Raw genomic sequence first — 27,921 nt, 5'->3', positions numbered from 1 at the left:
CTATTTGGGAATAACATAAATGATAAGCTTACAAATATGGAAGAACTGCTAATTCTGAAGTGTGACCGAGACTGGAATGAACTGAACCAATGGTAAACATGGCAGAAACCAAGCCTAGGTCAATGGAACTTGTGAAGAGTTTCATTTTCCAAAATGTTCTCCCCACTTTTGCCAGGAAAAGGCTTTCCTTCTCTAGGCAACTAAATGAATGTAGGCAAAAAATTCTTGTAATACTTCTTACCCAGAGATCTAAACTTATAAACATTTCAATTGTTCTTATTGCTCTGGTTTCTAAATGCTTGAAATTATATTTAAAATACTCATCAACCAGCAGTCTCTTGATATTTTTGACTACCCAAATTAGAAATTATTACGTGCATGTAACTCTTTGTGATTTTATCATTCATCAATCCAAGCTTATCTCTCACTTCTCCCAAAATACATCCTATAAGCCAGACACAGACTGAAGTATTGTTTCCCAATGTTGTCACTTTGAACTTTCCACATGTAAGAGCTACTTAATGAATGATAATTCTTAGTAAGAAGTAATCTACATGATATAATTTTGAAGATATAATTCTTTAAAGCGTTCCTAGTTTTTCTTTTTTACTATTAGAGCATAGGCAGAATAAACACCTAAGAGTAAAAACAATATTTGGTGGCCATCTTCTTCAGAAATAATGCCCTTAGTATCAGTTCATTTCAGCACACAACTTTTTCTTTTTAGGTCGCTGGTACTCATATGCTTCCAAAGAAGTGGAAATTAATTATTGATTTTAGTTCAGAATTTTTTATTTTGACATACCTGGGTCTGGAGTGTAAGTGAATGGCTGAACATCATGAGATCTTCCAGCATTGGTAACTACATATATTCCCACTGATACCGGCAAAGTTATATGTTGGTCATGATATGGGGGAACCTTCACAATAAGATGATTCTAAATTTAAAGGAAATACCAAAAGTTAAAAAAAAGCATCAATATTTAAATTAAAATTTTGAAATAATTATAATTAAATACATTTCTTGTTAGCTGTAAAGTATAAAAACTCTGACTGGGAAAAAAAAAATGCAACTTAAAGCTCAGGTTCACAAGCATCAGGACATTAACCTTAAAATTGCTTTTAATGTTTTACAACGGCTTATAAGGTGCTTCTTCTGTCAACTTTATCTTTTTTCCATTCCTCCCCAGGCTTGTTATACTCTGACCACACTGACCTTCTCAGTCCATTCTTTTTTTTTTTTGTTTTTTTTTTTTTGTCTTTTTTTGACAGAAATCACAAGTAGGCGGAGAGGCAGGCAGAGAGAGAGAGAGAGGAGGAAGCAGGCTCCCTGCTGAACAGAGAGCCCGATGCGGGGCTCGATCCCAGAACTCTGGGATCATGACCTGAGCCGAAGGCAGACGCTTTAACCCGCTGAGCCACCAGGCGCCCCACAGTCCATTCTTTTAACACACTAAATTCTTTTTTTTTTTTTTTAAACCCCACAGTCACTACAACTTGCTGGTTTCTCCCACTGAAATATTCTTTCACCTCTTCAAAGGCTAGTTCCTTACCCATTTTCAGGTCTTATTCAAAATGTTACCTCCACTGAGAGGCTTTCATTCTATTTAAAGTAGCATCCCTTCCCAATCTGGTCACATAATCTTGTTTATTTCTAAAATAGAATTTATCACCACTTGAAATTACTGTGATTATTTGTTTTTTGTCTCTCTCCAATCACAAGAATTTAAGCTCCATAAGAACCTAGGGTGTTTTGTTCTTTGTTCTATATCCACTATTAAGCACTTTACACCAAATACACTCAAATGTTTGTTGAATAAAAGAATGAATAAATTTTGAGAAAAAATTATGTCCACCAAGCACAATGTCAGTTATCATGTTTTGTAAAACATTAATTGTGAGATGTACTTTGCAATGCAATTCACAACTGCTTCCTAACCACTTTAATTCTCATTTAAAGTCAAATAGATGGGGCCCTTGGGTGGCTCAGTGGGTTAAAGCCTCTGACTTTGGCTCAGGTCATGATCCCAGGGTCCTGGGATCAAGCCCTGCATTGGGCTCTCTGCTCAGTGGGGAGTCCGCTTCCTCCTCTCTCTCTCTGCTTGCCTCTCTGCCTATTTGTGATCTCTCTCTCTGTCAAATAAATAAATTTTTTAAAAATCTAAAAAAAAAAGTCAAATAGATTTCAGTGTACCCAAACTCTAGCAAATCAAAGTTATTTTTTGTTGGATTAGTGGCAGAAGAATCCTCATAACATTCATAAGTCCTTCATCAGCACTCATTCAAGGAGACTTGCATCTTCTTGAAGGAGACCATGAACCATATATGAGTTTTGCTCTTCTTCCCTAGTGTATTACAGTAATGGGAAGGAATATTAAGGGGCAGTGATTATGATTTCTTACAGATGATGTGATATGCAAGAGACCAATGTTGACAAATGAAAATGACAAGAGTTTGATGACATTTAAAAAAAAAAGATTATTTATTTATTTGACAGAGAGAGAGAGAGAGAGATCACATTTAGGCAGAAAGGCAGGCGGCAGCAGGCTCCCCGCTGAGCAGAGAGCCCGAGGTGGGGCTCGATTCCAGGACCCCGAGACCATGATTGGAGCCGAAGGCAGAAGCTCAACCCACTGAGCCACCCAGGCGCCCCGATGACATTTTTTGTTTAGCTAGACTAGAGTAGGTGGACTCCGTGGACAGATCAAATGACAAGTGGGATCAAGGTCAAGGTTTCCATTTCTGTGCGCTTAATTTGTTTCTATGCCATCTTAAAACACTCTCTGAAATAATCACATTACAAATAAATAAACAGCTTCTCATTTATGGCATTATGCGTCCTAAGCCCAATTAGCCATTTCCAAAAAAAAAAAAAAAAAAAAAAAGAAATCATTTTTAAGACAGGTGAGAAAACATATATATATGTGTGTATCCATAGATATTGAAGAACAAAAGTCTGAAAGTACATATTCAAATGCACCTGAGGTCATCAAAAAACGTATCTGTACTGATCCAACTTCTAATAAACAGTTGTAAAATCCCGTGTACTCTTAGTGTTACTCTTTAGTTTAAACACTGTAACTATGTCACAAAGCAGTCTTACCTACAGTTAAAGAGATGGCTGAATGGATGGACTTGTGAGGTATCTTTCTAGTCTTAAAATTATTTGGCAAATTCTGTAATTGAAATTATTATTTTGAGTAAGATCTTGTTTCTTGGTAATCAGTAATGGAGTTAGTATCTAAAAGTCAGATGCATATTTCATTTAAAAACTTTTACTCCACTTGCTTTGGAGAGCATACTTAAACAAACCTAATTTGAAACCTTTAAAAAAACAAATGAACCTATTTTGATACTATTCCTTTGTACTCCCTCAATCTGATTCTAGAAATCCTATAAGTGATTTGAATTAAAAACTAAATCATGAATAGTGATAAGTTGTTTTTAAATACTATTTTAAGAAATTAAGAGCAATTAACTATCATTAAGCTAGCAGCACTATACAGATAAAACATATAAAGGGTTGGGAGGCCCTTGGAGCAGGTTCAATGTTCTCTAGGGTAAAAACAGAAGAAATCCTGGGGCACCTGGATGGCTCAGTAGGTTAAGCCTCTGCCTTCAGCTCAGATCATGATCTCAGGGTCCTGGGATCAAGTTCTGCATCAGTCTCTCTGCACAGCGGGGAGCCTGCTTCCTCCCCCCCACCCATCCTTTGCCTGCCTCTCTGCCTACCTGTGATCTCTGTCTGTCAAATAAAGAAAGAAAAATCTTTGTAAAAAATTATGAAAAACAGAAGTAATCCCAATTTTAATTTCTTAGAAAAATCTGCTTGGATTCAAAATAACAATTTTCTTCCTCTCAGCAGATAATCTTTTTTAGAACTTGTAAGTAATGGTGTTAGATATTTTTCATTCTCCTAAATGATAATTTATCACTGCCACATTCATTTTACAGTTGGGGATATATATACGTATATATAATTAAAGACACATAACAAAACAAAATTCCAAATAAAATCATTTGAAAATACATAACCTCTAAATTCTCAAGCCTTTGTTTAGTCTAGATGTTCCCCAAATTTCTGAGGATTTCTTTTGACATTTCTTTCAAGAACTGTCTTTCCATATTTATACTAAAAAATCCATCTTCTCCCAAACTCCTAAGTTTCTCCTTATTTTTTTATTCTCTCCCTCTAAAGAATAGAAAGAACTCAGAAGACTAAGGGTTGAGAAACAACAGTCTACACACCTGTGTTTTTGATACACTAATGCCTATTTTATGTTTTATAAAACAAGTTATTCTTAAATCGAATTGTATACTTCTTAGTTTTTAATAAGACCATATCTAGCTCCTAGTTCCCGTCTTTAAATCATCTCTGTATTTCAAGCTGTGAGACTCTCCTGCTTTCTTTCAAAACCAACTTATCTTTAAGACTGTATACACACACACACAGTCTTAATATGTGTGTAGTCTTATATATATACACACACACACATAGAGACTATATATATCTAAATATATGTAAAATATATGTGAAAGAGATCTCTTAGAGATTAATCTTTAAGATACATATCTTTTTGTATATATTTTACAGGCAATTTCTACAGAATTTATCTGAAATTATTAAAATGGGAATAGATATAATGACCCTGTGCCTACCACATTTGGTATACATGTGCCTGAGACATATTATGGCTTTGCATAGAAGAGTCAGATATTAAAATTTGAGATTAATGAAGTCTGTTTTCCCAGACTTCATTAATCTCAAATTTTAAGTCTGTTTTTAAAGTTTTATTCATTCTTAATCTTTACACACGACATGCAGCTTGAACTCACAACCCTGAGATCAAGATTCACAAAACCCTCTGAGCCAGTCAGGCACCCTTTAATTTTTAAATTTAAATAATAAAAAAGTTTAATGTCTGAGGAGTTGATTTTGGGGTTATAAATGAATAGTTATCACAATTATTCATAATGGCAATTTGCAAGGTTCTTTAAATGGTCTTTTCTACTATACCATCTTCTGGTCATGTTTTAATATCATAGAGGTCCTTTCAGCTTTTCTGTATGGGCCTGATATTTCTTTACTGACTACAATTTTCTCTTCTTTTGTTTTCTGGGTACCCTTCCCTCTAAATGTTTAATTTTTTAAAATTTTATTTTTCCAAGTAATCTCCACACAGAGGCTCAAACCCACAATCCTTAGATCAAGAGTCACATGCTCCACTAACTGAGCCAGATAGGCACCCCTAAATGTTTAATTTTTTTTTTCGTTAATATAATCTGTTGAATCAAATTCTTTTTATCTTCACTGTGATCCCATTCTAAAACATATCCCAGAAAGTCCCTTAGGAAAAAAAAAAGACAGCTTGCTGAAAAAAATTAAAATTTAAAAATGAACAGCACAACCACAGAATTAATGGAAGATCATATTATGTTTTAGTTTGTTATACATACTTGCTTGCAAAAACCCCAGGACCTCTAGATATAGCCACCAAATAAGGACATTAATTCCTTTCCATTCCACCATGTCTTATTTTTATGATTATTCTTCTTTAATCTATTGTAGCTGGCATAACTACCCTGAAAAAAAGTGTTTTAAAAATATTAACTACCCCATGCCTCAAAGGTAAGGAAGGAAGGAAAGAAGGAGAGGGGAAGAGAGAGAGGAAGAGTTAGAGGATAAAGAGGAGGAGGAAGATGTGGAAGAAGAAGAAGAGGAGGAAGAAGATGAGGAGAAGAAACAAAGATTTCTTACCATTAGGTTCTACATGAGACAGCAAGTTAAGACTATAATTTGTTGGGGCTATCTTATCAATATTTTGTATAATTTATAGGGCAAGTTTCTCAGTCTCTAGAACTAGCTATAGGATAAGGTAAGGAAGAGAAATTGTAACAGAGCATTACATGTAAAGGAGTTTACATTAATTTAACCAACTCATCAAAAAATAAAACATGTTTATGGCACACACAGAAGTATTGCATGGAAAAATTAAGCTTCAGTCAGGACCAAAACTGTAGGCATGTAAGAGCCTGGTTGAAATCAGGGTTTGAAGTACCCTCAAAAAGAATAAGGAACCTCAGACCCGAGTCCTCATTTTCTTCAAAGTGAATAAAATGAACCAGCAAGTTTTTCATGAGTATCTGTTGAGTGCTTAATAGTATGAGGAACACAGAAGAGTCATAATACATTGTCCCTAACCTCTGGGAGTCCTTGAAAGGAAGCCACTCTTGGTTCATGGGAAGTGAGAATGGTTTGTTCAAATAAGTTATAAGAAATCATAAAATGTCAGAGTTAGAGGGAAACTCTTAAATAATTTAGTAAAAATTCATAGATTAGGAAACTGGGGCACAAAAGTGACTTGTCTTATTGAGGTAACCAAGATTGCTAGTGACAAAGCAAGTGCTATAACTTCAGTTAAGACAGAGATTGCCCAACAGTATATGTGACAAAGGAATGACTGTTACATCCTATTATCTCCCTTTCTCAGCATGTAGTAGCATGAAGACAGAGGAAAACTTTCTGTATAGCATCTGTCTAGGTATGTAAGAAGCTCCATTTTATTAGGATACTATTTTGTGAAGAATTAACTTTACCCTATAGTTTAGTTTTTGCCCCTGGCTGCTGAAAGGTAATCTCTAAGACCTTAGAAACTCCTGCCTGATAGGAGTATTTCTGACAGGGGGCTTTGGTCACTGGACAGTCCAACAATGTGATTTATGAAGGGGACTTTGCAATGTCGTATCAGTTCCAACCTCTGGTAGAACTGGAGACTAAAGATTAGCTGCATGGGCATTATGTGACCGAGTCCTAATAAAAACTCTTCCAACCTCTGGTGGAACTGGAGACTAAAGATTAGCTGCATGGGCAGTATGTGACCGAGTCCTAATAAAAACTCTTCCAACCTCTGGTGGAACTGGAGACTAAAGATTAGTTGCATGGACAGTATGTGACCGAGCCCTAATAAAAACCCAATAAAAACACCAATGGCTTGGGTGAGCTTCCTTACTGTTAATACTCTGCATATTGTCACACATGGATGTGCTGAGTGTGTACGGCATCCTGAGGACAACAAAAGCTTCACCTTTGGGACCTTCCCAGACCTTGCTCTATGTGTCTTTCCCTTTGGCTGGTTCTGATTAGTGTCCTTTTGCTATAATAAAGCTGAAATTAAATATAGTGTTTCCTGTGTACCGTGAATTATTCTAGCAAATCTAAGTGGGGAGTGGGAAACCCTAAGTTTGAAGCCAACTGTTCAAAAATGAGAGTGGTCAGAAGAACTTGTGGCTGGTTAGTATCTGAAATGAGGGAACACTGTGCCCTTAGCTTTGAGTATGGCAATGTATTTTACTGGATACATATTTTAAAATTTATTTAAAAAAAATACAATGGAATAAAAAATTTAAAAATTAAAGATTAATCTGTTTTGATAAATTGGCCAGTCTCTAATTTTTGCCTCTTACATCTCTCTACTTGGTTTTCATGTGCTCTTTTCTACTCCTATCAACATTTTACGGTACATTTTAGGCTTTAGGTACTTTACACATTAGTTTATTCCTGCTCTACTGTTCTCTGTCTGTGATCCACACCTATATACGCTACTCTTCTGCATTATGCGTTCTATCTGATTTGTTAAAAAATTTGTCCTTTTCTGCGAGTCTCAATTTCTGTAAGTTTGGTCCTATTTGTTCTACATTCTAATTCTTCAATCAGTTTTTTATCCTTGTTTTCAAGCTCTTTTTCCTCATCATTTTGAAAACAATACATGGTGAGGTCCTACAATACAGACTCTTTTGTTGTAAATTTAACAAACAATGCCTCTGTGAAAAGGTAACTAACAAACATAAAACCCCTGACATAAATAAGTTTCCCTTTGATAAACTAAATATTAGGCTAGGATAATCCAAATCCTCAGAAAAAACAAATATTAGGAAATAAATGTTTCATTTATTAACAATTATTTACTAATGCTTCAAACTTTTTAAAAAATAGAGAACTGTCATTTATTTCTAGCATTAGTAGAATTTTCAGCTACAGAAATTCAAGAAAGAATGTTAAATGATTTATATGAATCCCACATAAAGAAGAAATTTAATCTGTTTGATTCAGGAAAATTTCAGAACAAAACTGAATTTCTCAGAGAATATATAATTAAATGACAAAAAGGCTTAAATAATACCTGATGAAATAATTCCATGTCAATTTCAGCTTCTGACTTCCAAGAGTTTTCATCTGATTGAAATAAAAGCAGTAATTTATTAAAAATTTTAAACTTTTTTTATTTTGTAGCTATTATTATATCTTTAAAATAAAGCAGAACGTGCAACAATCTTCATACTAGCGTTATGCCTACTTACCAGAAACATTTTCTTGGAAAATAACTTTAGTTCCTTTCAGAAAGTTCTTGCCAATTAAAAATACTTCTTCCTCTCCTTTCACTGAACAGCTATGCAAGCTTTTCTTTAAGATTTCTGGCACTCCTGCTGGCTGAGCTGTGGGCACACATAAGCATTCCATAAAAAGAACCACCAACACTTATTTCTTTTCTAAAATCAGTTCTAGAAATTGTCTTTGTTGACCCTTGAATTTAACTTCCTTTACTTTGCAACTTAACTTTCACTCTAACAGAAAAAAACCCAGGAAAATCCATATTAAGTTTTAATAACTCTGATAAGACTTTGTAGGGATGGACTAATGCCTAAGATGAGGTTTTATATGTCATCTTTGTTTTATCGTTATGTGAATAACAAGTTTTAAGATGTGCACTTAGTCTTAATATTTTTATATTTTTTTGTCTCTATATTTTTTAAAAATTCTATTTAAAACAAGCTTTTCCCACAATCCTAACCTCAAAAATGTCAGCTATGTTTTTGCCATTATAAGACTTCTGAGGCAGTATCTGCCTCTAGGTAGTACTGAGGGCTTCTTTAAGGATCTACACCCAGGACTCAGGCCCCACACCAAAAGAACACCTAGAAACTGACTGAATCCAATTCAGAATAGTTTTTTCTACCAGAGGATCTCCCTGATCTAGGATAATCTGAGGTTAAAAAATAAAACAATTGAAAAACTAGTGCATAAAGACTAAGTAACCACTACTAAAATAAACAAAAGAATTGTAAAGTACTGAGGGCACAGATCTAATGAATAAATTACAATTAGCCTACCAACTTTCACGTGCCAGGATTTCCTTAAGAAAATTTAATAGGTATTAATTAGCGAAACAGTTTCCTAAGTTAAGTAAATCTAGGAAAATACTGGGTTAAAGCAAAGCTAAATGAACAAAAGGATTTCTCCAAGTATTTAATATTCTGATAAACACTATAAATATCCAATAACGAACATAGTATATAGGTTCCCCAATATATTTGACTCCAAAAACATTCTTCCCTTCGAGTGCCTGGGTGAGCATCTGCCTTCAGGTCAGGTTGTGATCCCAAGGTCCTGGGATCAAGTCCCACATTGGGCTCCCTGCTCTATGGCGAGTCTGCTTCTCATTCTGCCCCTCCACTCGTTCTCTCAATCCCTCTCTCTCTCTCAAATAAACAAAATCTTAAAAAACAAAAAAAAATTCTTCCTTATTGACACTTAAGGACTAGTTTTCCACCAAAATACTCTGAGATGCTGGCATATGCAAATAAATACCTTTTAAGTATCCCAAAAAACTGTTCCCCAGGAGGTTAAGCTCTTTCACATATATTATTACACTATCTGTTGTTTTAGTAAACCCTCACAACATAAGCATTGCAAAGGTAAACTAAATTTGGCCTTGTATAACTCACCATCTTCTTAATTAATTAGAGTCCACTACACTTTAGGAAAAGTTTAACTTTTTTCTCTGTAGACACTTACATATTTTAATAGTTAATTTTATCCTTTTAATAATATCATACTATTCACTGCCCTTCCTTGTGGAAAGGCTATAATTTTTGTGCCACTCAGGTCAGGACTGGCCATGTGACTTGTTTGTATAATGAAATGCGAACTGAAATAATATGCCAGTTCCAAGGAAGAGCTTTTATAACCTTACATGGTTCCACTTTTTCCTTTTTCCCTTCTACTACAAAAATGTCAGAGAGAGGGAGGGAGGAGCAGAAGGAGAGGGAGAAAAATGTAGATAAGGGCAGCTACTTCAGCCTGGATCCTAGAGTGAAGAGAATGGCCCTGCTTCCAAACCATAGCCAGTATTATCATAAAGTGAGAGAGAAACAGAACTGTTGTTGAGTGCCACTGAGTTTTTTGTTGTTGGTGTTACTGCAGCATCATTTAGCCTCACATACTGGTACAAACAAGTAAGTATCCTGTGCTTATTAAATATTTAAATGGCAAATGACACTTTCAGCAATGTCTAAGAGTTTAAAAGAAATTGTGAATGTATATCCATATATACTGGTTAGAAACTGTTACTGGTCAAATACCGGCAATTATATGCCCTCTGTAAATGAAGAAATAACTGAATTTATTTATAGCTTTTTAGAGTAAGAGTGGAACTCAAGAGTTGTTTTTAAAGGACATTCAAGAAAAACATAGTAAAAATTTTTGGAAAGATTTTTTTAAAGTAATCTCTACATTCAACATGGGGCTTGAATTCACAACCCCAAGATCAAGAGTTGCCATGTTCCACTCACTGAGCCAGCCAGGTACCCCAGTAAATATTATTTTGATTAGAAAACAATAAGAGATGAAAATTATATGGCTATATTGTATTAACGAAATGAATGGAAAGTATACAACCTTTCCCCCCATTTTCAAGTACTATGTGGAAATTCCACTCCACTGATGCTTATCAAAGCTTTTATTTTTTCCTATCTCATTTTTTCCTTTTATGTATTATGGGCATATGATGGCCAAATGAGGCTCCTTGGAGGATACATGATGTATATATCTTCTATATATTTGTATTTACATTACACAAAGAACTAGTCTGTCATCTGTCACTGTTCAAGATAATTTAACTTTCAACCTTTGACCTTAGAAGGTCTTTTCTACTAAAAGTTTAATGGTTACCTAACAGCCCCAACACCATACTAAACAGAACCAAAGTCAGTATTATTTAAGCATTAACTATTTTATTTTATCTTTAAGTAATTACTAAGCCAGCTCTTGAAAGTGATCAGTACTGCTTAAAAAATTGTAACACAAAAAAATCAGCCAAGTAAAAAAATAAAAATAGCAGCCAGTTCTCTGGTACTATAAAAACAATGTGCTTCTAGATGCTTTTCAAATAGTAGCCTCAAAAATAAAGCTGAAAAAAATTAATGAATATATGAATACGGAAAAATAAAAGCAAATATTTCAACATGCCAAAAGAATTAGTAAATCTTTTTAATAATATCTCTGAAGAGAAGGAAAGTTTACTCAGTGATATTATCCTTTTCCTAAAGTTGTGGGATACAGAGAAATAAGGGAAGTAGAAACTTACGAAATTCAGTCAGATTTAATCCAATATATATTATTGTGAAGAAAGCCTAATTAATTTTGTTATATCTTAAAAATTAGCATAGGTGGGAAGATACTAAAAAAGTATGGAAATTGATATTCTTAATTTGATATAGTATCACCACATAATACATGCAATATAAAAAAAAACCATGTATACCTGTATTGTCTAGAGAAATAGAAATAGGTCAAGAAAATAAAAGGGGATAATTCTTCTATCCCCTTAAAAACAAACAAACAAACAAAAAGCAGGTAGTGGATCTAATGGTCATTGTTAAACGAGCAAGTAAAAGCAGACCTTCTTTTTCAATGTCACAAAGCACAACATGAATTCTGGCAATAGGCCTTCTTTCCACTGAGTGTCTCTAGCTGGAAGATCAAATGTCTGCTTCCTCTCCTCCCTTCCACCTCTATCACCTTTTGGCCCCTATTCCTCTTCTACCTCCCTCTCATCTTCCTGTTTCCCTCTACCTCCCATTCCAATTCTAACCCTTCTTACTAACCTATTTCCTTTTCACCTCTCTTTCTATTCCATTTGCTTAAACCTATCAAAAAGGTTATATTTATGGAAATAAACATAAACCAGGAACCCATAATGGAAATTCTTTTGTAAATTTTTTTTTTTTAAGATTTTATTTATTTATTTGACAGAGGGAGATCACAAGTAGGCAGAGAGGCAGGCAGAGAGAGAGAAGAGGAAGCAGGCTCCCTGCAGAGCAGACAGCCTGATGCGGGGCTCGATCCCAGGACCCTGGGACCATGACCTGAGCCAAAGGCAGAGGCTTTAAACCCACTGAGCCACCCAGACGCCCCTCTTTTGTAAAATTTTTAAAAAAAAAAGGATTTTTTGGGCCCTTTCACTGTGTATTATTTTTATGTTTACTTTTTCTCTTCCCTCATATTCCCCCCTCTAAAGTCTAAGTTTAGGCCTCAGGCTTCCTAAAGTGGACAGGTTAAAATATTAAATTCTTTAGCTCAACACACAAGTTCCTATAAAACAAATCTTGCCTAGCTCTACTACCTTCAAATCTTGCCACTTCTTCATTATACACACACACACACACACACACACACACACACACACACATTTAGAGAGGGAGAGACAAAGGAAATAGCAGATGGGGAAGGAAAGAGGGAGAGAGGGAGGGAGGAGCAGAGGGAGAGGGAGAAGCAGAATTCCTGCTAAGCAGGGAGCCCAGGACCCTGAGATCATGACCTGAGCCGAAGGTGGCCGCTCCACCAACTAAGTCACTCAGGGTCCCTATTGGAAATGTCCAGAGTAGGCAAATCCAGCAGAATCCAGTAGAAAGTAGAATAGTGGTTTCCAGGGTCTGGGATAACAGGGGAATGAACAGTGACTGCTAAAAGGTACAGGATTTCTTTTTTTGGTGACAGTAAAAATGTTCTAAAATTAGATAATGGTCACAGTCATACAACTTTGTGAATATGATAAAACTGTACATGTTAAAAGGCTCAACTGCGTGGTATGCAAATTATATCTCAGTAAACTATTATAAAGGAAAAAAGAAAACTAGGGAAAGCATGAACCTAACTGTATGCGAATTTAAGATAACTAAATGCCTATATACTGAACCTTAATTATAAGCTATACAACTTAAAATGTATATCCACTATTATGTTAAAGTTGATAAAAATTAATTCTTTCCTATATATATATTTTTTAAAGATTTTATTTATTTATTTGACAGACAGAGATCACAAGTAGGCAGAGAGGCAGGCAGAGAGAGAGAGAGGAGGAAGCAGGCTCCCTGAAGAGCAGAGAGCCCGATGTGGGGCTCAATCCCAGAACCCTGGGATCATGACCTGAGCCGAATGCAGAGGCTTTAACCCAACAAGCCACCCAGCCCCTCTTTCCTATATTTTATGGGAGCTATCAGCTCAAAACAATGAACAACAAAAAAATCAGATTTTCTCTTATCTACCATTTCCCACTCTCAACAGTTTTGTCCCTATTTTATTACATAAAAAATGAAAATAATCATTTCTATTTTATTAATAACAGAGTTGTTTTCAAGATCAAATAGGATAATGTAGTACTCTTATTAATAGGAAACTCCATTAGATTAATAGTCACTAGAGAGGAAAAATGACTTAACTACAGTGGATTTGGAACCAGGGCTTAGGCATGATTAGCCCAATCTTCTTTCCTCCCTCTTCTGCAACTGCCTACATGCACTAAGCATACATTTTATTTAAACTTTTAAAAAAATATTTTATTTACTTATTTGACAGAAAGAGAGAGAGTACAAGCAAAGGGAGTGGCAGGGATAAGGAGAGGCAGGCTCTTGCTGAGAGCTTGGGGCTCCATCCCAGGACCCTACGATCATGACCTGAGCAGCTGCTCAACCAAATAAGCCACCCAGGTGACCCAAAGCAGACATTTTAGATGGTTTGTACCAGTTGCTAAGAGGCCTACAACTGTAGAAAGCTAAGAAGCCTACAACTGCTCTGACTGGATTGATAGATATACCCTAGTCTGGGATGAAAAAGTCCTCTTCCTAACAGTTTTATCAGTAGTGAAATTGGCATTATCATCTCAATTTCTCAACTCCCAAGTGTCTAACTCCAATTATAAGGTAAACATTTATTAATTTCCTAAGACCTCAGCATATATGAAAGTGCTTTATAAACCACAGAGTAGGGGCGCCTCAATGCTCATAGGGTTAAGCCTCTGCCTTCGGATCAGGTCATGATCTCAGCGTCCTGGGATGGAGCCCCACACTGGGCTCTCTGCTCAGCAGGGAGCCTGCTCCACAACCCCCCCACCCTGCCCCCATCTCTCTGACTATTTGTGATCTCTGTCAAATAAATAAAATAAAATCTTTAAAATATATATATATATATATATAAGCCACAGGGTATAAGAGAGAGATAAAATAATACTGTGAAAAGTAATATTGACATTAACACTGTAGATTCATCTGTGTTGTCACGAATGGCAAGACCACATTCTCTTTGGTACTCCTTTCTTTCAAAGAAAGTATTGTTCCTGTTATCGAATCCAGTTTCTCTAAGCAGATGAAGAGTGACAAATAGTCAACTAGAGGAATTAAAATAAATATTCCACACCTCCATAATAAATGACTTCTACAAAAAGAAATGGACAATTTAGGTATTCAAGGAAAATCCCCCAATATGAACTGAGATCTATATTAATTCATAAAAAATCTAAACTACACCAATAAATCTCCTAGGTAGAGGAAATGGTTCATTAACATAATCTCTTTCTTTAACCATAGTCTTAACCATAACCCAGAGGCTATGGTTAGGATGAAATGAATTGTTTAAACTTGGTTTCAGCATTGCCATTCTAAGTGATTATAATGACAAAAGAGCATGTGGTTAAAAGCAGAGGCTTTGAATCCTAGTCTTACTATTTGCTAGCTGTATGACCTTGAAGGAGTTATTTAATCTCTAGAAGTCTCAGTTTCATCAACTATAGAATGGAATCCATACAAGGTAAGCCAAGTTGAGCAAAGTAAGAATCTTATTTCCCACTTCCCAACACTGTAATTTAATGCCATAATTTGTAATCAGAACTCCCAACTACTGTATATTCATTCACAAAGTTCTGCTTACCTTAGTGTTTCTTATGTTCTAATAGAAAATAGACTTAGGATCACAGCAATTTACCACACAATAAAGATACACAAAAAAAAATCCTTTGGATTTATAATTTACTTCAAGTAAACCATTCAGAGTACATTTTCTTAAGCATGGAGCCCAACAACGGGGCTTGAACTCATGACCGTGAGGATCAAGACCTGAGCTGTTATCAAGAATTGGAAGCTTAACCAACTGTGCCACCCAGGTGCCCCTAAAGTACTTTAAAAAAAAAAAATTCTAAGCAGGCTCCATATCCAGTGTGGGGGGCTTGAATACATGACCCCGAGATCAAGAGTCACACTCTCCAGCGAATGAGTCAGCCAGGCGTCCCCTCAAATTACTTTTAAAATCAGTATGGGATAATAGGGAACTATAAAATACTATACACCTTTAGAATTTTATTTGATATTATCCACCTTTTAGTCTAGAAAATTGGACTATAGCTTTTTAAAATGTTTCAAGTTTTGCAAGATCAGAAGCTAGAACATATGATACATCTGAAATTTAGAGATGTCTGCAAATTAACAGAAAACAAAAAAAAAATTCAATACACATTTTCTTACTTACTACATAAAATCGGAGAAGAGGGTGTTTGCAGTGTCAAAGTGGAGCCATCTTTCCTCGTGATATTAACTCTAAAAACCAATCTGGCACGAGTGCTTTTTTTCTTGGAACCAGCAATTCCTATTCTGGCTTCAACATCAGCATTCCTCAATTTCAATATCCCTACGCAGTCCACCCTAACACACAAAGAAAAAGACATTAACTGATATTTTCTGTTTTATAAACAGTACAATATTCTTAACCAAATATGCCTCTTTTTTGGTGGGGGGAGGAGCAGGGAGGGGAGAGAGGGGTGGAGAGCGAGAGCGAGAGCAAGAGTGAGAGAGAATGAATCTTCTTAAGCAGGTTTCACGCACAGTGTGGAGCCTGACACGGCCTCAGCCATACAACCCTAAGATCAGGACCTGAGCTGAAATCAAGAGTCAGATGCTTTAATAACTGAGCCACCCATGTGCCCCAAATAAGTTTCTTTAAAAATTTTTTTTTAATTTAATTATTAATTTTTTGAAAATGTAATACAATCATAAATTTCCAAATTTAAAAAGTATGGAAGGGTGAATTCTGAATATTCATAATTCTTGTCGAATTTTCATTCATAATAATAGTGGAAAAATAGTAAAGCAAAATCACTATTTCAAAATCTGAACATAAGGGTTTATAAGAGATACTTTTACCATTAAAATTTTTTAATTTATTTTTTCGGGCGCCTGGGTGGCTCAGTGGGTTAAGCCGCTGCCTTTGGCTCAGGTCATGATCTCAGGGTCCTGGGATCGAGTCCCGCATCGGGCTTTCTGTTCAGCAGGGAGCCTGCTTCCCTCTCTCTCTCTGCCTGCCTCTCTGTCTACTGTGATCTCTGTTTGTCAAATAAACAAATAAAATCTTTAAAAAAAATTTTTTTTAATTTATTTTTTCTATTTTTTTTTTAAGATTGTATTTATTTATTGGAGATAGAATAAGCAGGGGAGAGACAGAAAGAGAGGGAGAGTCACAATCCCCATTGAGCAGGGGCTCAATCCCAGGACCCTGGGATCATGCCCTGAGCTGAAGGCAGACACTTAACTGGCTGAGCCACCCAGGTGCCCCTTAATTTATTTTTTTTAAAGCATGCTCTATACCCAGTGTGGGGCTCAAATTCGCAATGCTGACATTAAGAGCCAGTCTGGCACCCGAACTTCCATTCAAAAAAAAAATAAGTGCATCCTCTATTTTTGCAAATTCATATATTAAAATAAAAGGAATGAATTTTACTAAAAAAACAAAAAACAAAAAACAAAACACACATACACACAAAACTAGCAACTGTCTCCGAAAGAATAGAACACTATATAGCCATTAAAATATATGCTATTAAAAAAATATGCTATAAGATAATATTTACTATATGGAATATGCTGATGGTAAGTGAAAGCAAGGTTACAAAACAATGGGTACAGTATTATTTCAATGTTACCAGAAAAAAAGAATGGAAAGATACATATCAAAATAGTGGTTACTGGGCACTTGGGTGGCTCAGTTGGTTAAGCGGCTGCCTTTGGCTCAGGTCATGATCCCAGGACCCTAGGATAGAGCCCTATATTCGGCTCTCTGCTCAAAGGGAAGCCTGTTTCTCCCTCTCCCTCTGCCCCTCCTCCAGCTTGTGTTCTCTCTCTTGTTTGCTTACTCTGTCTCTCTCAAAAAAAAAAAAAAAAGTGGTTATTTCTGGGAAGTTGGCTTTTTAGAGATATGTTTTTAGTTTTTCCTTATTCATTTTTCTTTATTATTTGTTATTGTTCTGTATTTGACTTATAGTGAATAAGCACTATTTTTATAACCAGTAACTTCCTTCCTTTCTTCTACTACATATGCTTATTTTTACAATTTTCAAAAGTTAAAAAATAAGTCTTTACTAAATATTTTTCAAAATTTTCCTTTCCAATTAACCTCTTACTAACCTATTCAAAATGGCTTTCAAAAGGAAACTCAGAATTAAATACAGAAATGTCATTGACTATCTAATACAAATAATTACAATATAAGTCTACCCCTTTTCAATATATCTGCTGCTGTTATGGTTCAACTTTAGAATTAAAAAACCTTAGCAAAAGGCTTAAGGGAAAAATTTTTTTAATTTAAATCATTAACACTTCTAATATTTTTTTTGGCAATGAAAATCCATAAGATGAAAAAACATACTCTTTTTTAATATAAGAAAATAAACACAGAAGGTGAAATAAACACAATATGCTTTTTCACATCAAGATGGGTCAAGGTACCACGAATGGTCTATCAAAGTTTCTAACGCAAACACTAAGAAAGCAGAATTTAGGGGGGGAGAAAAGGCAGAATTTAGGAGAGCAAATCAAATTGTTTGTAATTTTTATTTTTTAACGTTACTTTTATTAATTCCAAAAAGTAAGTCCATATTATTTTTTAAAAAGTCAGCATTCCACCTGGCTTTTATTATTTCCTTGCCTTTCATCATGGGAATTCCACGGCAAAGGGCAAAAAGAGTCCATTTTAACCTATTACCATTCTGCAATAATCTATTTCTGTATTTATAAATGTTTAAAACGTTTTAATAAAATATTCAAAGTCTTATTTTTTTTTACACTAAAAACTAAAATTTTTTTGAGCCCCCTGCAAAAGTGTAATGTATACTGAAACATTTTTTTATAGTAAGTACTTACGCCAGTGTCATGTTGTTGCTTGGATCAAGACCAACTTCTATAACAGTAGTGCCTTCAATGTCCACTTCTTTACAGGGAGTTGTATTTCGCCCAGTAACCCTGCAGGCCTGATAAAATCCATGTGGTTTCACTCGGCCAGAGTCATTACCCACAAACACTTGCAACACTACGGGCTCATTATGGCCTTCCAGCTGGAGTGAGATAACATGGAACATAAATTAGCCTTTCAAATAATCTAATTGTCCAATCAAACACTTAAGACCAAGTCCTATAACGGGATAACAATAAGGAAATAATTTAAATCCTCAAGAAAAACAAAAGTACAACATTTTCATAAAAAGGAGAGTTGGCTAAGTTTCTGTAGGAAATCGTAAGTTTTAATTCTGAAATAATCACACTTTGAGGAAAATTTATATGTTTAATGATAAATTACCATTTATAATTAATTTGTACAACTAGATGCAAATGAATACACAGTCCTTTAGGTATTTATAAATTTATGCCAAAGCATGCGGGTTATTTAAAATTTACCACCATCACTAATGGAAAATTCACTAAATTGTTTTACTGGCATCATTAATATTATCATCAAATGAATATACATACTGAATTTTTTAACTCTTTTAATAGTAAATAGGAAGGTGTCTGAAGTGCTCCTATATAAATAAAAGGGAAATGGGGCTCATCTGCATAGATTAGATAGACACAAACACCATCATGAAATCATGGTCCAAAACATTATAGTTTGGGGGTGCCTGCGTGGCTCAGTGGGTTAAGCCTTCAGCTCAGGTCATGATCTCAGGGTCCTGGGATCAAGCCCCGCATGGGGCTCTCTGCTCAGTGGGGACCCTGCTTCAGCCCCCCTGCCCCTCTGCCTGCCCCTCTGCCTACTTGTGATCTCTCTGTCAAATAAATAAATAAAATCTTAAAAAAAAATTATGGTTTGAAAACTGTTAGTTTAGACCAGGGTCTATGGGTCCTTTCAGGTCTCTAACAAGCCTTCATAAATTATAATTTGTATGGTGAAGAATAAATAAATATTTAAAACAGCATTTGGGGAAAAATGTTTCCAATGCAGATTTTTGTTCATGTTTATATAGTTAAACACTGAAAGAGCTAATACAGAATGCATAAAGTCACATATAACCTTTATACCAAAAGGCTTTAAAAAATTCATACATCTTTTCTAACCCAATATGGCTCTATCTCTGTGAAAAGATATCAAAATGAGGGAAATAAGCAGATACATAAACAATCTACTCAAACCACTAACAGTACCTAGAACAGTGTCTGGCACATAAAGGGGTGCATATTTGTTGAATTTGTTGAATTTGTTAAACTTTTTTTTTTTTTAGATTTTATTTATTTATTTGACAGAGAGAGATCACAAGTAGGCAGAGAGGCAGGCAGAGAGAGAGAGGGAAGCAGGCTCCCCACTGAGCAGAGAGCCCGATGCGGGACTCGATCCCAGGACCCTGAGATCATGACCTGAGCCAAAGGCAGCGGCTTAATCCACTGAGCCACCCAGGCACCCTGAATTTGTTAAACTTTTGAGGTCGGGCAATTCACTCCCTATCACAGTTAGACAATCTAATAATACTTCTGACCAGAGAGTACTTAAAGCATAAAGTCAGAGCAATTGGGTTAAAAATACTCACCAAACTATCAACACTTCTCGTTAAGACAAATATTTACAGAAAGCATAACTGAAATTTCTTATTCACCTATTATTTGTCCTGAGTATGAGGGACTAAGGATGGGTTGGTGTGAAGAGTAGCAGAGGGATAAAGAATGATGTTGTTGAATATTAACCAACCTTATAAATGGCCACGGACAGGTTTCCTGACCCCAAGATTCTACCATATTTTATTAAAATTTAAAATGAAAGGCAGTCCAACTGAATACTGTTCAACTAACATTTTCACAAACTGCATTTAACATGAATTTACTATGCCAAAATTCCTCCCTGTTTAATGTTTTATAAGAAACAGAAACACTTATTAAATATTCCCCACCCAACTACTTTTTGGTTTGTCTTCAAAGAGAAATATTCTAACAAAGTTTCCCAGGTGCTGAAATTTAAGCTTCTTTTTTCTTTTAGTCTAAATTCTGAAAAGATGAAGATCCAGTTGATATCCTATTTTTTTTTAAAGATTTTCTTTATTTATTCATGACAGACACAGAGAGAGAGGCAGAGGGAGAAGCAGTCTCCCTACTGAGCAGGGAGCCCAATATGGGACTCAACTGCAGAACCCTAGGATCATGACCCGAGCCGAAGGCAGATGCTTAACCATCAGAGTCACCCATGCACCAATGATATCCTAATCCTTTTTTTAAAACATAGATTTTATTTATTTATTTGACAGAGTAAGAGAGTACAAGCAGGCAGAGAAGCAGAGGGAGAGGGAGAAGTAGGCTCCCCACTGAGCAGGGAGCCTGATGTGGGGCTCGATCCCAGGGCCCTGGGATCATGATCTGAGCTGAAAGCAGCTGCTTAACCAACTGAGCCACCCAGGTGTCCCAATATCCTAACTCTTAAACGAAGACTTAAATTATTTTCAACCAATTCTTTTCTGAGATGAACAGTCCTGATTTCTTTAGCCATCTCAAAACCTTATTTTCCAAGCTCATAATAATTTCTACAATATTTCTTTGAATCCACTTTAAAATACCTTCTTAAATATTAAGTTTGGGAAGAAGTGAATACAGTTGCTACCAATGTCAAATGTAAGGAGAACTTAATTCATGATTTTCCAATATTTATCAGAATACATTCTTATTTCCTCTTTCATCTAAGCTAAAATTCAAATGAAATAAAAATAACAATATTGGGCTTAAAATCTAGTTAGACTTTTGCTTTAATTTCCATTATATATATCTAATAATTCTACTATTCTATTGTAGGCAGCTTTTGCTGGTTAAAAACGAAACTGGAGAAATTCTTTGTATACTGAAAAATAAAATAAGTACCTTTACTGTAGGAAAGCCTTGCTGTGTTCTGTCTTTTACTGAGCCACGGCTACCCTCAGTCAGGTACCGAGCTCGGTGCTGGGTCTCAGGCTGTACAACTATCTTCAACTCCTTTCCTTCACTTTTAACAGGATACTGTCCACACAACATAGGGCTCTTCTTTACTCCACTTCCTTTTTGGTTTTCCAGTGTTCTGAGAAGTCAAAGCACAACATGGAAAAAGTATCAAAATGAGTTTTTTCTACAAAAGTCATCTAAGATAAAGGAAGAAACAGAATAGGCAGTAACATTAAAAGCAATTAATTATCTTACTGACAATACAGCCTAAAGGAAGATACATTCCATAAGCAAAGTATCTCTTAAAAGTTTTAAATAAAATTTAACTATACAAGGCCAAAATAAAAAATGCATATGTGTGATGGGAAGGAAGACTGCATGTACTAAGCCAGGACTAACGGGTAAGAGAATAGCTGATGTCATTATAACCTTTCACATGGCACTTCAATCAAAACAAATTTTAAAGCTACAAGATTAACTATCATTATTTTCTAATCAGACTTGCAAGGCAAAAGATATGTGGGGGTAGCAAAAAGAAATAAACAGAAGGCCTTAATAAAACAATTAAAACTACATGTAGCATACATATTCTTTTGGAGATCTTTCTCAGTAATTTTTCTGAAAAAATTATAAAATATCAGTAACCCAATTTGTATTGGGAAACTAGATTTACTCTAAACTATCTTTCTTAGAAGTGTAATTTTTCTGAGTATTTATATTTGTGATTAAATAATTAAAGTCCTTAGCATATAAAATCTTTATAACTGGGCTTTACAGATAGAAAATCTATTCTTTAAAACTGTTATTTCTTTAAAACTGTATTTAAAACTGTATTTCATGCATTTGCTATGTGGAATGTATGTTCAAAGAAAAATATTTCAAACGGTGGTTAGGACTTTAGGTCAATACATTTAATCTGAAGCACTGCAAATATGACAAATACAAAACAATACTATTAGTTCTAAAATAGACTTAAAATTATCCATGTACATTTTTTTTTAATTTATTTATTTATTTGTCAGAGACAGAGGGGGAGAGAGAGCGAGCGAGCACAGACAAAGAGGCAGGCAGAGGCAGAGGGAGAAGCAGGCTCCCTGCGGGGCAAGGAGCCCGATGTGGGACTCGATCCCAGGATGCTGGGATCATGACCTGAGCCGAAGGCAGCTGCTTAACCAACTGAGCCACCCAGGCGTCCCACCATGTACATTTTTTTAAAAGATGTTATTCATTTACTTGAGAGAGAGTGAGTAAGAGAGAGAGAGAGAGCATAAGCAGGGGGAGGGGCAGAGGGAGAGAGAGAAGTAGACTCCTGGCTGAGCAGGGAGCGGGGAGCCTTAGATGGGGCTCAATCCCAGGACCCTGGGATCATGACCTGAGCCAAAAGCAGACAGTTAACTGACTGAACCACCCAGGCACCCCTATCCAAAGGTATTTTAAAAAAGAGTCAGGGGGGCTCCTGGGTGGTTCAGTCAGTTAAGGTTGGACTTGGTTTGGGTTCAGGTCTCAGGTTCCTGAGATCAACTATGTATCGGGCTCTGTGCTCAGCAGGTAGTCTGTTTCAGATTCTCTCCCTCTTCTCTGCACCCCCCCAAATGAATAGATAAATCTTTAAAATAAAATGTCATGGCCTATAACACTTTCTGTATGACTCACATTGAAAATACAGGAGCCCATTTTGACTATGGACAAAAATCTCCAAAAACAAATAGGTCCCAGGAGGAACATTATGAATCAAACAAAGAAGAGCAATGGTGGCTAAGAAGCCTTAAAAATGGCCCTAATGTTTAACCCTTCATCTCTAACCAAGTTGTTGCCTTTATTATCAATAACTAAAGGAGGAAATACCATATTCTCAATGGAACTAGGGACTGGGGTGAAACTCATGGCTAGGAAAGGGAAAGAAGAATGGAGAAAAGAAGGAATGCAAAGGAATGCACTAACACTGACAAGGTAAGTAGGAGAGTTCTGAGGGCTAGTACTGCGCTCCACCATCTTCATATTCCCTGAACCTTGCACAATTCCTAAAACCAAAGGTGCTAAGAAAATAGTCGTTATTGAAAGCAAATAGGAAAAAACAAGGAACAAAGAATGGAAAGGAGAAGAAAAAAAGAGTATCTATTATAATATTAAGATGAGAAAGACTGGATCCTAACTGGCCAAGGAATACCATATTTATTTAAGTTTGACAGACATAAGTCAAAGATTACCTGTGTAAGTCATTTAAAAGGCCCTAGAAGAATAAATTCTACGAATCAAAGAGTTGAAACTGGAACAATGGGCAACAAATCCTATTTTCATCGTTCTGGGTAGAAATTCAAACATTTGCTTTCAATACAATGTGCTCTCAATACATTTGCTCTTATCTATGAAAACCTACAATGATATCATTTTTTACCTATTTTTAAATCAAAGCAAAAATATTCACTTACAGAAACTATGTAAAAATACTCCCCAAATATTTGTTAAAAAGAAAATATAGCAAAATGCTAAAAGCAGTTCTATAGAGTGACTAGATTATGGCTTATTTATCTTCTCCTAATTTTCTGCATTTTTCCAAGTGTTTGTAATTAATACCTATTAATCTTATAATAAGAAAAGGGAACACTTAGTTTGAAATACAAGGAAAATTTAGCATATGTCAATGAACTACAAGATATAGTTTTTATATTCACTTATGCTAGCCAAGCTAATATTTATAAGGATAAACAGATGAAAATGAGTTTTACTATTTCAGTAAAACAAAATCTTTCATTTGGGATGAAGACTGCTAAGTGAGTTGACAAGTATACATATTCTTAAAGAAGAACAGTCCATGTAACTAAACAACTTCTGAAATGATACTTTTAAAAGCCCTCAAAACTATCTTTATCCTTGGGACACCTGGGTGGCTCAGTTGGTTAAGCAGCTGCCTTCAGCTCAGGTCATGATCCCAGCATCCTGGGATCGAGTCCTGCATCGGGTTCCTTGCTCGGCAGGGAACCTGCTTCTCCCTCTGCCTCTGTCTGCCTGTGCTCGCTCTCTCTCTCTGATAAATAAATAAAATCTTTAAAAAAAAACAAAAACAAAAAAACTATCTTTATCCTCTAAGGCTCAAATGTAAAGATGGAATATATATATATATATGTATATATATATACACACACACACACATATATATAGATATAGGTCTTTAGACACATAAAACAAAGAAAATGTCAACTAATTCTTGGAAAAGTAGTCAATGAAATTACTAATTTTTAAGGCATGATGTCTGAAGAACAAACAAGAGAGGAGCAGTTAATTGGGAATTTTACTTTTAAATAGATTTAATGGGATTTTACTTTTAAATGACATGTAAAAGGTAAATCCACTGTTCAGGCCTACTCTTCAGAAGTCTTAAGATGACATTCTAATTCCTTTGGGTTACATATCCTTCTGGTTGTCTATATCACAAAAAAATAACTTCCATTACAAAGTGCCTAGCGAGGATGACATAATGTCTTAATTTCTAGAAATATCTATGAAGAGACATAGGGCTACTGATTCTCAGGATGTTTAGTTGAAGAATTTAAGAATGACATGGCTAGAAATGTTTAAATACTAAGTAGTTCCTTTTCAAATGATTTTGTTTTCTTAACAAACTCTTTTATATAACATTTTAACTATACAAAAGTTGTATTTTCATCTTGAAAATCAACAAACTGCTGTTACAACATATTTTGAGACTGTATTTCCTATAGTGTAGCATTATACAAATTATAAATTTATGACACATTAGATCTAAGGCTAAATATACCTTATTCCTGAAAAGATTTATAAATTTCTTTCATGTTTCTAACACCTTTCATTTTGAAGAATATAGGATGTTAGTCTGAGATCCTCTTTTTTTTTTTTTTTTAAGATTTTATTTATTTATCTGACAGAGAGAGATCACAAGTAGGCAGAGAGGCAGGTAGAGAGAGAGAGAGAGAGAGGAGGAAGCAGGCTCCCTGCTGAGCAGAGAGCTGGATGCGGGACTCGATCTCAGGACCCTGAGATCATGACCTGAGCTGAAGGCAGCGGCTTAACCCACTGAGCCACCCAGGCGCCCAGTCTGAGATCCTCTTAATAACTGTGTTGAAAAGCCTACTTTTCTATATATTTATTTAAGGTTTTATCCTCTCCTTGATATAGTTCTTACAAATTCAAAATGAAAACTTCTTCCATCATTTCTATTTGCTAGTGCCAAATATTTTTCCATTACCTAAGAAGCTGGACATTTCTTCTGCTGCTTGATGAGTTTCTGTTCCATGAATTATTTCATGAGAGATTTTGTCTTGACAAATGTTATTATACCTTCCCTGGGTAACCTCAAATCATTTCTAAGATATATCTATCATACAAAAGCAGAAGCAGAAAAGATGTAGGTCAAGATACTCTCTTTAATAGGAACTGCAAACCATGTGTGTTGACTAACCCTATTGTCAAATTTTTATTTGTTCTTCATTTGGACCGTTAACATTTATTTCAATATAAAAATGAAAATCTGTCTTCTGGAACTTAAAAAAAATTTTCTGCATCAAAGCCCAAGTAAATACCCATATTTAATGACTGATATACATGAGCCTTTTAAATCTGTGCTACTATGTTTCAGAGCATTATTTTAAAGGTACTATGTTCTAGAATTGACTCTGCTAATGGCAACATTTTAGGAAAGGGTATATCTTGTTGTTTGCTTTTTTTAAGATAATTTCCTAATCTGGACCTTCTAAAAAGAAAAAACATTTAAATGTTTATTTTTATTTAACTATATCACTCCAAAGGAGTTCTAAATGAGAGGAGAAAACAGTATAGAATTATTATGCTTAAATGTTAGGTAAATAGTAGATAAATGATGTAAAAAATGTACTGACAGACTAAGAACAAGTTTAATATACATTAAAAATATTCTCTATAATACTCAACCAGATATCTAACTTAAAAGGTAAGAATGAAGTCATGAAGTAGCAAACCAACCTAAAGCTTCTCCATCACTCTTTGTAACAAACTGAAATTGTAGGAGGTTCTGGATCAACTAAAGAACCATATTCTGCCTCCCAAAAAAGTAATTTCTCAAAATCCACTGAATTAAATTTTATCAAATTATGTTGAATGTATTATAGGAAAATCTAATTTAAAAAGTGTAGGAATTAAGTATAATAAAAGTACTAAAGGAATTAAAGTTAAAAATAAGTCACAGTACCCTATACTATAGCCACTGAAATATATTTATTTTCAGATATATTTATAGTGAGTGTTGTGAACTGGCACAGATGAATGAAAACTCAAACATGTACCATGATCTGTTCTATCACCCTTCTAATACATAAACCCAGAAAAAGAGGAAAAACAATAGTGATATATATATTTTTTAAATGTCAGCACAATGTATCAAAGAAAAGGCTTAAAATAAATACATGAATCTAAATGATAGGAATCAAACCATCAATTTAGTTTTTTCTTGTTTTCATCAAAAGAAAAGTCTAAAATCCTCATAGAAATGGAAATGGGTTGAACCAAATCAGGAGACAACATGAGAGAACACAAATTAGCCCTTTTCAAATGTTTTGAGTCAACTAGGGCCATTTCACTCAAGCTATTTGTCTGAGTAAAAATATTTTTAAATCCATTTGAAATTTAAAGGTTATTTCAAAACAGATTATTTTCTACTAATCATACCCAGAATAAGATACCTATTGCTAAAATCTATTAATATGTTTTCCTCTAGTGAAACTTGGTAATTTTAAGTTTGAATTTTCATGTATTTCAATGATAAAATCAGTATCTTTGCTTTATATGCACACTTGGGTTGAACAACTACAAAAACTGGGAATAATTTATTTTTTGTTTTGTTTTGCACAATGGTGATAGAACTTTAAAAAATGTGAATACCAACCCATTTCCTGCTTTTGAGTTGCCTTTGTTGTCCGTGGTAAGCTGAGAAAGCACATAGTGAGGTGCTTTGGCACTGTCGGCATCAAATATATCCATATTAGATTCTTCACAATCTCGTCGTTTGACCCCCGGCCTCTGCTTTGGATTTCGTTTTCGTGATTTACGAGGTACCTCAGTGTTATCATTGTAGGAACTGGTGCTCATGTTACTGAAGTTGGAGGGGGAATCCTCCATCCACATACTGCAGCTCTGCTCTGATTCCAATCCACACCCCTCATCCTGGCAGGACATCCGACTGTTATCCAGCAAGTCCTCAGGTGGTGGTGAGATGTACAAGACTGTGTGCCTCTTCGGTGTTGATGGATGCTGCTGAACTGTGTTACTGGTTAACTGCTTTTCACTTACCCCTCTGTTACTTACCCCCAAGGCTGAGGAGCAGCTCTCCACTTGCATAGCCTTGCTGTCGGTGACTGAGGTAGAATAAATGGTAGGGCTGGAAGAGGTGGTAAAGGAGCTGCAAGCACCGCCCATGGAGGAAGAGGAGGGAGCTGAAGAAGCATCTGCGGTGTACAATTTAAGAGTAAATACACTATACATATTTTCACCTATGCTGGCTAGCAGTCCCATTGAAAATGTGATTCGTGAACTGATTGTTTTTCCCCAAAATGAATAGTTGGAATTTGGTTAAGTTTTAGAATATAAAGG

At 35.3% G+C, this 27,921-nt stretch overlaps 1 protein-coding gene across 7 annotated transcripts in view; it reads right to left on the bottom strand.

The window, feature by feature from the left end:
• NFAT5 (nuclear factor of activated T cells 5) overlaps positions 1–27,921 on the bottom strand; it is a 115,416-nt gene that overhangs the window by 23,973 nt on the left and 63,522 nt on the right. For 4 of the 7 annotated variants that reach the window (XM_004744545.3, XM_004744546.3, XM_045076238.1 and 1 more), the window contains 7 exons: positions 27,218–27,776; positions 21,268–21,460; positions 18,298–18,488; positions 15,635–15,807; positions 8,359–8,493; positions 8,181–8,233; positions 806–938 (listed from right to left, as the gene is read on the bottom strand). In XM_004744545.3, coding sequence (XP_004744602.2) covers positions 806–938; positions 8,181–8,233; positions 8,359–8,493; positions 15,635–15,807; positions 18,298–18,488; positions 21,268–21,460; positions 27,218–27,776 — 1,437 coding nt within the window. Of the gene's footprint in view, positions 1–805; positions 939–8,180; positions 8,234–8,358; positions 8,494–15,634; positions 15,808–18,297; positions 18,489–21,267; positions 21,461–27,217; positions 27,777–27,921 lie in introns of those variants that run through there. The other 3 variants (XM_004744553.3, XM_004744552.3, XM_045076240.1) reach the window with 2 other exon arrangements.

This window comes from Mustela putorius, unplaced genomic scaffold, assembly GCF_011764305.1.
Source record: "Mustela putorius furo isolate JIRA1106 unplaced genomic scaffold, ASM1176430v1.1 tig00000174_pilon_pilon_pilon, whole genome shotgun sequence".
Classification (NCBI taxonomy): Eukaryota; Metazoa; Chordata; class Mammalia; order Carnivora; family Mustelidae; genus Mustela; species Mustela putorius.
The sequence above is the reverse complement of the archived record's forward strand: the minus strand, read 5'-3'. Positions and strand labels throughout refer to the sequence as shown.